The sequence below is a fragment of the Choristoneura fumiferana genome, chromosome 22 (genome assembly GCF_025370935.1).
Source record: "Choristoneura fumiferana chromosome 22, NRCan_CFum_1, whole genome shotgun sequence".
In the NCBI taxonomy this organism is placed as follows: domain Eukaryota; kingdom Metazoa; phylum Arthropoda; class Insecta; order Lepidoptera; family Tortricidae; genus Choristoneura; species Choristoneura fumiferana.
This window is the reverse complement of record NC_133493.1, coordinates 13553040-13564950: the sequence shown is the minus strand read 5'-3', so window position 1 is coordinate 13564950 and position 11911 is coordinate 13553040. Positions and strand designations below refer to the sequence as shown.

At 37.5% G+C, this 11911-nt stretch overlaps 1 protein-coding gene and 1 long non-coding RNA gene across 2 annotated transcripts in view; one reads left to right on the top strand and one right to left on the bottom strand.

Moving 5' to 3' along the window:
* LOC141440537 (uncharacterized) overlaps window positions 1-11911 on the bottom strand; it is a 304669-nt gene that overhangs the window by 41744 nt on the left and 251014 nt on the right. The window lies entirely within an intron of this gene.
* Window positions 5139-11778, top strand: LOC141440303 (juvenile hormone epoxide hydrolase-like). The gene is made up of 8 exons (XM_074104778.1): window positions 5139-5244; window positions 6163-6345; window positions 6726-6953; window positions 7448-7612; window positions 8299-8445; window positions 10234-10435; window positions 10799-11030; window positions 11513-11778. Exons 2-8 carry the CDS (start codon window positions 6163-6165, stop codon window positions 11739-11741), a joined length of 1386 nt encoding a protein of 461 aa, XP_073960879.1. The 5' UTR covers window positions 5139-5244; the 3' UTR covers window positions 11742-11778.

Below are 11911 nucleotides of genomic sequence, written 5' to 3'. Positions count from 1 at the left end.
TATAACGTTAACGTTACCAAGGCCCTCTAAATTACGTATATATTCAGAGGTATAAACTTGTAAGTTTGAACTTTAAAACCAATATAGGTACGTCGATACATTGACCCGATTAAGGCCGAGTTATATTTAAATGAAATGAAAAAAAATCTTTATTAAAACAACAATACAATTGTTTTGGGTCAATCGTTTTGTATGCGATCATGGTACAAGAATAAAAAGATGATTTTTATGACAATCCTTTACTTTCTAATTAGCAATAAAAAAAGAGAATTTTGACAAGTATGCCTTCTGTCGAGTCGTAATCACGAATGTCCGTCCGCGACGGCAGCGTCGGCTCTGTCCACCGTTCGTTCCCCGTACGTCCGCCCCACACGGACCGGTTATTGGCGTAGACATCCTGGGGCCCGTTGGAAGAAGCTGAAGGACCCTCAGGAATTGCTGGAGCTGAAGTTGCTTCCAAGGTGTCATCCTCGTCCTGTCACGGTCGCCACTTTTCTTGTATGCGGTTATGGTACAAGAATAAAAAGATGATTTTTATGACAATCCTTTACTTTCTAATTAGCAATAAAAAAGAGAATTTTGACAAGTATGCCTTCTGTCGAGTCGTAATCACGAATGTCCGTCCGCGACGGCAGCGTCGGCTCTGTCCACCGTTCGTTCCCCGTACGTCCGCCCCCGCACGGACCGGTTATTGGCGTAGACACGTTTGTTTTGTTTGTTACTCCGTCGCGTTGTCCAAGAGACAAAAGTGACAGATTCTTAAAAAACTGTTATAATGTGCTTATGAGATAGTCCGATGATGGGCTTGTAAATACGACAAAAATGTACGCTCAATGAATTTTAACCAGAGAAAACATAATATAAACATAATATTATGAAACTCATGGTTTTAAAGAGTGGTTCAGGGGACGTAACCATGTCAACGAGGTACAAGAGCAAAAAGTTAAGCCGACTACAAAAAACCATGAAAATATTTTTTCATCAGTCTGAAGTCGGTGCCTCAACACGAAACAGCAGGGCTGGATCTATAGTCGTCTACCTCACCTACATCCATAATATAATATTATAAATGCGAAAGTGTGTGTTTGTATGTTTGTATGTTTATCCGTCTTTCACGTCGAAACGGAGCAACGGATCAACGTGATTTTTGGCATAGAGATAGTTTATGGACCAGAAAGTGACATAGGCTACATTTTATCCTGGAAAAATGCGCAGTTCCCGAGGGAACAGCGCGCGATATCCGAATTCCACGCGGGCGAAGTTGCGGGCAAAAGCTAGTACTATATATTGGGCTTCAATCACTTCTGCTGGCTCGTGCTGAGACACCGACTTCAGACTGATAGAAAATTATTTTCATTGTTTTTTGCATTCAGTTAAATATTTTGTTATATTTTTTTTTCACGCTTTTTAGTGTAAGTTATCTAAGATACAATAGTTTAATGTCAATTGCTCGTCACCTTTTACGAAAGATTGGTTTTCCCGGTGCAGAGACGTTCATTATCGAGGACTCCTGGTGCTTCACCACCCATTCCATTTCATCATATGTATTACTATGAGCATAAATTGCTTAGCAACTTGAAATTCAAGCCGTGAAGTATCTACTTGTTATTGAGTACTTAGTAGCTTTATTGATCAAATGTGGTATTCATCATCAGTTCCACTTCACCAAATGATGATTTTCAAGACCAAATGCACGAGTTATTATATCATCATCATCATCCCAGCCTATATTCGTCCCACTGCTGGGCACAAGCCTCCTCTCAGAACAAGAGGGCTTGGGCCATAGTTCCCACGCGGGCCCAGTGCGGATTGGGAACTTCACACAAACCATTGAATTGCTTCGCAGATTTGTGCAGGTTTCCTCACGATGTTTTCCTTCACCGCAAAGCTCGTGGTAAATTTTAAATGTAATTCCGCACATGAATTTCGAAAAACTCAGAGGTGCGAGCCGGGGTTTGAACCCACGACCCTCTGCTTGAGAGGCGATAGGTCAAACCACTAGGCCACCACGGCTATCTAAAGTTATTATATATTTAGTAGTAATTTCCAAATTACCATAGGTATCCCTACAATATTTGAAGAGTTCCTTCGATTTTCTTACGCTGCAACCATCAGATCCTGATTTGGTGCTGACGTTCCTAAACGAACAAACATTTTTTTTAAACCGGTTCATAAATGACGGAGTTCTGAGGTAACAAACATAAAAAAAAAATACAACCGAATTGATAACCTCCTCCTTTTTTGAAGTCGGTTAAAAAGTTGTTTGACCTTTTTGCTATTTGTTCACTAGACAGAACATATAGGTAGCCGTTGGGGGAGAAAGATCCAGGAACCGGAAGTTGCGACTAAATCGAAAGAAAGACAGAATGAAAGAAAAAATATAATATATATTGGCACAAAAAAACACCAATATAATAATACATTTATTCCCCTTAAGAGCGTTTATACCTGCTGAGCTGGCAACGTTGCATTTTTGTTAGTTTTTCGTTCCATAAAAATTTAATGAAAATTAATAATGTTGTCTGATAGATCACCTTTTTTATATATAAGTTAATGTGTCTACTCCAATAATTATTAGTGATAGACTTTTATATTCTTTAAAAACGAATTAATGTTTATTAACGGTTTATTAACTTTTAGTGTTCTACAAAATTGCAATGAATGTAGTCCTGTCAATAAGATTGTCACAAAATAGCGGACACGTATTTTTTAGATCTCTTTTGTCAATCACATAGAATGATCCCCCCCCCACTCGCCTACTTCAACGCGCTATATCTTTGTCATTTTCGGTTTGATTGACAAAAGAAATAAGTGTACCTAAAGTACAATTCAATACAATCTGTCAATTTTCTACATATTTAAGACACCCTATCGTGACCACACTTGGTTATATATGTCCCTGTTGTTGCAATTATCATCTAAAAGGAATCAAAAAAGAATAATAGTCACATCACAAAGCCTTAGGCAGCCTGGTGTTTATATTTGTAGGCTGGAAGTGTCTACAGGATTGACAGATTCTATTGAATTGGAGTTTACAATATTTCCACTTCAGTGTTTTTGTACCGATTGCGTCAATAAAAAAGGGGTTGTGGGGGAGTCAATGAAGTCATTGGTATTGTATTATATTGTGTAACAAATATCCAAAAGTCAAAAATACCAACTTACATATTCACAATAAACAAAAAATAAAGTATTTGGCGACGTCAACTATCAACAACATTATCTGACGAAGAAAGATTTCTTTAACATTTGTTTCCTTTATTGTTTATGACGGAGCTCCTCAGGAGTTAGTGGCATCGACTTGAAATTTAATTATGATTTTGAAATTTGATGCGAAAACATAGTTTAAATAGATAGTAATGCAAGTACAGTCCACAAAAAGAATGGTCAGCAAAAAAAATGATTTTGTAACAAAAACTTTTTTTTAATTATTCCAGCTTGGATGAAAAGGAAAAATGTGGGCAAAAGCTAATTTAAAATTATTATAAGTCGTTTCACGTCAACTCGTGAATTTCAACTCTTCAATTTTTAATTTTCATATATCTATTTCAAAACATGTTTTTCTTATCTGCAAATCGTTATTGACAAAGTAATCGCATAGTGACAATGTTTCGCTTAGTCATTATTACGTTACCTAAAAATATATATTTGTAGTTTTATCTCTATGCGACGTTTACAAGTCGTAAACGAAACAGCTTAGAATGAACAGTCCAAATAGCACATTAAAGTCTAGGCTTGGAAGTAGGCAATGCTGGCTTATGCTGAGTGGGGACCTGTTTAGCGTCATGTATGTCTTTATTTGTTCTATGTTTGTTCCTATGTTTGTTTTTTATGGCGTTAAATAAATGTATTTTCTTTCTTTCTTTCTTTCTTTCTTTCTTTCTTTCTTTCTAACCAATACTCCATTGATGTTTAAAATAATGAGCTTGATAATATTTTTTATTTTTTAGTCAAAAATTTAAAACGGCATTAACGAACAAAAAAATGGAAGTTTAGTTGAATTCAAAGTACTTAGAGTATCAAAACACGTAACTATCAGCTACTTTATTATCAATTACATTTGAAAATAATATTTTCTAGCCAACATACGTAAAACTATTGCAGACACAGATAAAAATTACTGTTCTAACTATTTTTAAATTTTTCTTTGTTTTTAATTGTGACTTCATTTTATACTGGTGTATTTTTTTTTAAGTTGTTATCTGGATAAAAATTGAGTTTTTATGCAATATTGCTGGAAAGTTTAGTGCGCCAGCAATATATATATTTATATTGTAAATTGATCGCCAACAAGTCAATTCGCCTTCTAATAGCGACAAAAAATTTTTTTTGAGGTCGTAACCCTTCCTGAATAGAAAAAGAAAAACCAGCCAAATGCGAATAAGAGCTTTGTAGTCAGTCATCTAACCACTCGGCCATCTAGTAGTTATACTCGTATTGTCGTGGTTATTGTTAAATTTGAACCAAAAAATGGTTCATTTCAGGTTAATCGCCTACGATATGCTTAAATGTAACACCAATGTATTGACCTAATGGTTTATTATGCCTACTTAAGTTATTGCTTTCTATTAAATTTTACATTGGGTGTTGAATAAATTACCAGTATATTTAACAATACAATACAATAACTCTTTGTAATTATTTAATAATAATATAATATGTTTAGAATTATCTAACACCTAATACCAATATTTGAATGCTACTCATAGAACTGGCTAAGTGTGTACCCTTAGACTAAAACCATTGTAATCCACACTTAAAGCGAATAAATGAATATGAATGTAAAAAAAGAATCGCTCCTATAAATGTATTAGATAACATAATCTAATGAGAAGTGAATCCACTGTCGCTATTCTGTTGCGTCCAAAGGTCTTCTCAAGGAAATCGAGTCACTTAAAGTCAGCACAAGTCGCTAATGATAATCAAATCGGTGCGTCTTCTTCTAACCAGCGATGTTAGAAAAAGACGGACTGATAAGGAGCAATTATGCATTACCATGCAACGATCAGTCCGGTCACACCTAAGCGAGATTAAAAGCAAATGTTTGTTTCATTACGTGATTGAGACGACAGCCACGCAATGGTTTAGTAGCAATGCACGCATTGTATTATACAGTCGCTCTACTGTCCCGTGTGTTTGTGGATTATGTGGTATTGTACAAGTTCATCTTTACCGGCCGGCTTCTTACTAGCCAGTGCTTTTTGTTCCGTTATTTTGAGCGCACGCGCCGGTCTCTGAACTAAGGTAAACAATAATATTATGCCATTATTATTCAACAAAAACATTTAATTTATCTTAATGGTTCATAGTCGAAGGACGTTTAGTAAAAACAGTGGATGAAATTATGCGGATTTAGGCTAGTATTTATTATGGAATTATGTTAGTTAAATAAAAGCTTGTGCTGCAGCTACGTTCGTGTGTAGACTATGTAGATATGTATATTAGGTACTCGTATTTATGTAAGTTTTGTAAGCAAATCATTTTTCGACCACTTTCTGGTAAACGATTGTGTTCAAATTTGGAATACGTGTTAGTCCTGTGATAGCACATTTTTTTTATTGTGAGACGGAGGCAAACGAGCAAACGGGTCATGTGATGGGAAATCAACACCACTGACCACGAGTACCAACTATTTACTCAAGGAGAGTCTTGGTCCGTTGCCGTTTTAAGAAAGTATAATAAAAGGTTCTTGAAAGCCCCGATATCATAGTTGTCAGGAAACACTGCTGACGGAAGTTGATTCCACAATTTCACTGTACGTGGCAGGAAGTGCCAAAGGAAACGGACAGTGGTAGATGTCCATTAATCAAGATGATGTCGATGAAATTTAGACTTTCGGCGTGAGGTACGTTACGTTACAATAATCTGGTAGTGGAATTCGAGTGATCAGGATCGTCTCCGCAGGAGTAAACTCTTCAAGGATAATAGCTTTGACTTGAAACTTGATACTAACATGTAGTTTGGATGATATTACGTTATTATTGTACAAAAAATAACAGTATGCAAAAAATATTAAGTGTAATTAAAAAAAACTTATTTTATTCATGATATACACTAAGCCACTGCTGGCTTCGTTCAAATAATGCTAATAGCAAATAGGCGTATTTTTTTCTTTGCAAAGTTATTTAATACTCCTTGTTACAAAGTTCCCAATTTCTTTAGATGGCGCGCCTTCTCTTCATGGTACCGCTATACGCCATCGCGGCAGTAGCGATATACTTTGCTTTCATAAAGAAGCACCCCCCTCTGCCTGAGCCTGACCTGAACGCGTGGTGGGGGCCCAAGGAGCTGAAAGGCAAGCAGGATACAAGCATCAGACCTTTTAAAGTCACTTTCAGTGAATCAGTAAGTACAGACAACTTTCAAATTTCAAATAGCCATCATCATCATGGTCAGCCGGAAGACACACAATTCTTCAACAAATCTTAAGTACAGCTCTTGAATAAAGGCCTTAGAACCTATGTTAGAACGCTTTAATGAGTGACAACTCTCCACATGCATCAAAGGGGTGCCCAAAACTCTAACGATGCTTTCAGTCGGCCTAGTGGGAGCCCTGCTAACGCTCCATGTTCTGATTTCTGGTGGCAGTCACTTAGAAAACCTTTCTCCCCCAACCGTTATTCGCTCACAAAATATCAAGCAATTTACGGCAACGATACCAAATATTTTTGGCGTGTGTCTGTGACAAATTTTTATACCAAAACTAACTTAAAATGTTCTTCCAGATGATCAAAGACCTAAGAGACCGTCTCAAAAACCATCCCAAGTGGACCCCGCCGTTGGAAAACGTTGCCTTCGAATACGGGTTCAACAGTAAGCAGCTGGACAGCTGGGTGACGTATTGGGCCGAGAAGTACAATTTCCAAGAGCGGGCGAAGTTCTTCAACCAGTATCCGCACTACAAGACCAATATCCAGGGATTGGATATACACTTCATAAGAGTTAAGCCTGAGGTTAGATACTTACCTTATTATGAAACACTAGATTTAACCCACGGCTTCGCCCCATTAGGAATACCTTTACGAGAAATATTTACTTTTTAATGACTTTTTATGAGAAAAACCAATCAATCAGTTATATATGATGGGCCACCAAGCACACAAATAGGCATTATACGATAATAGACGACATGCGTGCTTTGTTGTATACCACCTATTAGAGTAGAACAATTAAATTTTAATTAATAAAAGGTTTTTTTAACTAAGTAGGCTAGTGTGCGAAATTACATTTGAAATTTACCATGAGTTTTGCGACGAAGCAAGACATTATGAGGAAGAGCTGACACCTGCAAAGAAATTCATTGGTGTGTATGAAGCTCCCTATCCACACTGGACCCGCGTAAAAAATGCGGCCTAAGCTCTCTCATTCTGAAAGAAGGTTGTGTCTTGTGTATGGTAGAGGGACGTATATAGGAGTAGTCTTCCAAAAATCTCTCGCATTTTTTCAGGTACCAGCAGGTGTAGAAGTAGTTCCAATGCTATTCATGCATGGTTGGCCAGGATCCGTCCGCGAGTTTTATGAAGCCCTCCCTCTTCTCACCGCTGTCAGCAAAGACCGGAATTTCGCCATCGAAGCCATTGTACCCAGTCTTCCTGGCTACGGGTTTTCTGATGTAAGTATACCTGCTGATGGCAAGCTATTGCAAGAGTCACTTCATCATCATCCGGAAGACAGCTACTATTGAGAGAAGCCTTACCCTCTTAGAACACCCCCACAATCCATAAGTACTCAATGCCAGTAATTATTGCGATGCCTTTGGTCCATTTAGTAAGAGTTCAGCCAACAATGCGTTTTCTGATTCATGCTTGTCAATGCATTTCTAACATATGTTTGGCAATGTCTATCAGCCATCCTCCTCCTCCATACACAATACGATTATTATTATTTGAGTTGGAAACGCCTCAGTGTGGTGTGGTGGTGGTGATAGATGGGTTTGTGTGATTTGTGAGTGTTCTTACAGTGTGGAGGTGGAGGAACCGCAAAGTAACGCCTGATTAAATAAATCATGCTTGTCACTCAAGAACGTGATTAAGTCTATGGTGTGTTAGTAATAAAAATATCCTATTTGTGAATATTAGGTGTAAAATGCAAAGTCGCAAGAACGAGACTTCGAAACATCTGGAACTGTTCGGGGATGAGAGAGAATGGTGGAACAGTTGTATTTTATTGCATGGCAAATAAGGAACGGGGCTAGAATATAAAATACTCAACGTAGAAGTGGACAGTGCTTTGAGGATCGTTTCTTATTCTATTTATTATGTCTACCTTTAAGTATTCACGAATAAATTACTGTTGCAGGCATCTGTTCGTCCTGGTTTTGGAACTGTGGAAGTTGCTGTGGTCTTCCGTAACCTGATGCATCGTCTTGGCTTCAAAAAGTATTATGCTCAAGGTGGAGACTGGGGCAGTGGGATTGGATCCAACATGGCTACCTTGTTCCCGGATGTAAGTAATACTCTTATTATCATCATCGTCGTCATTATCATCATTGACATCAAAAATATAATCATCATCAGCAGGTGGAGATGTCTACTGTTGAACAAAAGTTCGCCTCAGAACGCTATTAAGTATTATTATTTATTTGTTAATAAAAAATGATAACATTACCGTAAAACCAGCGAAATAAAATGAAAGACAAATTGTCATCAGTTGCACAGATCGCCGGCAACTTTTGCGATATTTTATTTATTTATTTATTCAATGAAATTACACAGTATGACAGTAAAACTAAAGCACTGTGAATTTTAGAGTCTAAGCTTATTACATACAATAAAAACACAATAATTAGTAAGTAACGTTAATACACAGATGAAGGCCGTTCATCCATCTTCACGCAAAACCTCAAACATTCATCATATGTGCGTCGTATCACGATATTTGATGTATTTGAGAAATTGTAAACAGAAGTAGGTAACGTTGTGGTTTTTGTATCAAGAAGAAAATTATTGAAAACATTGTTTAGGTTGGAAAAGTATCACTTTGAATTTAGGTAAACCTAGTATTGTGCAAGATTTACTTTCGATTTTACATCATCAAACAAAAAATCATCATGATGATGATTTTTCTTTCAATTCAATTGTTACGAACTATCTAATAGAAAACTAATGATAACCGTGGTAAAAAGGTGGTAAACTTAACTTAACTTGAGACTTTATTTATTTTGTTACAAATATTGTTTTCTTTGATATTTTGCAAATCATCATTTTTACTAGTTCAGAAATTAACTTTGATAATTGCATTATCATAACACGGCCGAACATGTCGATCAGTAATAGGAAATTAATCACGTCATGATGAATTAATTTTAGCAATCGTCGATTCATTCGCACAGTGTCATAGACAAACAAAAAAAATGGCGGTATATCTTATCACGACATTCCATCTGCGTAATAAGGTATTGCCATTACAGTTTTTACCTTTGTTAAAAATTGTTAATACCTAACTACAAATGCGCATTTCAAATTATCATGAATAATCATCATGGGCAAAGACATGTAGAATACTGAGATCCGTTTCGTGATATTGCTATCAGTCGTTTCCAGATTGGGTACAAAGTTAATTAATCACAATTAGAAATATTTTTTACCGAATGTTCACCGCGATTTTATGGTTAGCCCGTAGATACTGTGAAATAAATATCATGGGACCCTTGACACCAATTGACCTAGTCTCAAACCAAGAGCTTGTACTATGGATACTAGCTACTGCTGCTGGCTGGCTTGTACTATGTTTGTACAACGGATAAACATACTTTACTTATATAGATAAATAAGTACATACTTAAATAAATTTGAAATATCCAAGACCCGAGCACTACATTAATATTATTCATACAAATATCTGCCCGGCCGGGAATTGAACCGAGGACCTCAAGCTTTGTAGTCAGGTTCTCTAACCACTTGACCATCTGGTCGTCTAAAATCGAATTTAAATTGTATGAAGTCACACGTACAGTAGTAGTGCTCCGTAGTTACTGATCCGCATAAGACTTGCGTGGGAAGCACCGTGCAAGTCCTCTCAGTCTAAAGCCCAATTTGGACGAGCAAAAATATCCTGCAGTTGCTATTGCAACTTATGCATTATGAAGCCATAATGCTTACGAGTTTGAAGTGGTAATTAGAACTCCGCAATGTAATGCAACTTGTACGATCTTTATTGTAGGTCTAAATGACCTGAGCCTTACAGTAGAATATGTGGAAGCCGATGATGATATTGTCATTGTTTTACTCCTAGGAGGTGCTGGGCTGGCACACCAACTTCCCGATGGCGCGGAGCGGTTACACCAACGCTATGACTGTTCTCGGCGCATTCTGGCCGTCGCTCGTGGTGGAACCTCACCTTCAAGACAGGATGTACCCTCTGGGCAAGGTGCTTTCCTACCTGATAGAGGAGACTGGGTACATGCATATCCAGGCTACCAAGCCTGACACTGTCGGTAAGGCAAAACTCCAGTTTCCTTGACTTATATATAAATATTTCATTTCGATTCATTGAAACTTACACAAATTCAACAATTCAACACGTCACGTTACCGCCACCTATTTCCGCCGTGGTTGAAATATCCAAGTATCTAAGTTGCTGTATGGAAGAGATTGCTTTTAAGCAATAAGACCTATTGTCTAACCTGCATTTTGTCTCTGTGTAAAAATATTGTACTGATTTGTGAATTTTTGTTACTGTATGAATACAACACACAATAGTATTGTAAAAATTGAAAAAAAAAACTTATTTTTATTGGTCCGCGTAAGTTTCTAGTTGGATTTTATAGAAGAGTAAACACTTTGGCCTTTATTTCTAGGCGTTGGTCTTTCGGACTCTCCATCTGGTCTTCTCGCCTATATTGTGGAGAAATTCTCCACCTGGACCAACCCAGAATGGAAGAAGCGCCCCGACGGTGGACTGGAAACGAGGTTCACGAAGGACAAAGTGCTGGACAACCTGATGCTGTACTGGTCTACTAACTCCATCACCACTTCTATGAGATTGTACGCTGAGAGTTTGGCTAGTCCGGATGGATTAATCATTAATGAGTAAGTATTGATTGAGGTTTGAAGTATTTTTGTGATCTGTCAATCAACTAATGAAAAATTATCACATAAACTAAAAACAATTACTTTAGACTGTGGGGTCTAGCTTCTGGTAGCATGGTGAACGGCTGAATTGATCTGAGGATGAACTCTGGTTGAGTTCGAAACGTGTAGTGTGATGGTGATGATAGTAGGGTTTGCGTGACATGTGTGTGTTCTTACAGTTTGTAGGTGGAGGAGCTGCATGAACACACACATGAATTGGTATGAGAGCGTGTTCTGCAGGAGTACATAATTTTTTTTAAGTGAATAATATTCTGCCATCGTGTTTTGTTGGAAAAGTAAGTGTTTATCTTGCTTTCACAACTAGTTTACTGAAGCTAATAATTGAAATAGCAAGATAAATTACTCACTATTCGAGTTTATAGTCACATGGTACATCATAACGATTGAGTTTTAATATTATCATTTTTAACCTTTTCTAGGCACCCTACATTCGTCCCCACCTGGGCCATCCAAGCCAAGTACGAGTTGGTCTACCAGCCACCGTCCTTCATCAAGAAGAAGTTCCCGAACCTGATTGGAGTGACCACCCTCGAGGATGGTGGCCATTTCCTGGCCATGGAACTGCCTGAAGTCCTGGCCAAGGATGTCCTGAAAGCTGTTGAAGCTTTCCGTGCGTTGGACCGGAGCAAATTGAAGACTGAATTGTAGATTGTATTGTTGTTACTTTATTACAGTTTTTGTTTTATTTCACTTGTTTTATTGTAGCTTTCCACTGGGTTGACTTATGGAGTATGATTAGAACCGATTGACCATTTATCTATGTATATAGATACAGTCGAGGAAACTGAATCATGTACCAGGGTGGAACCTTTTTGCCC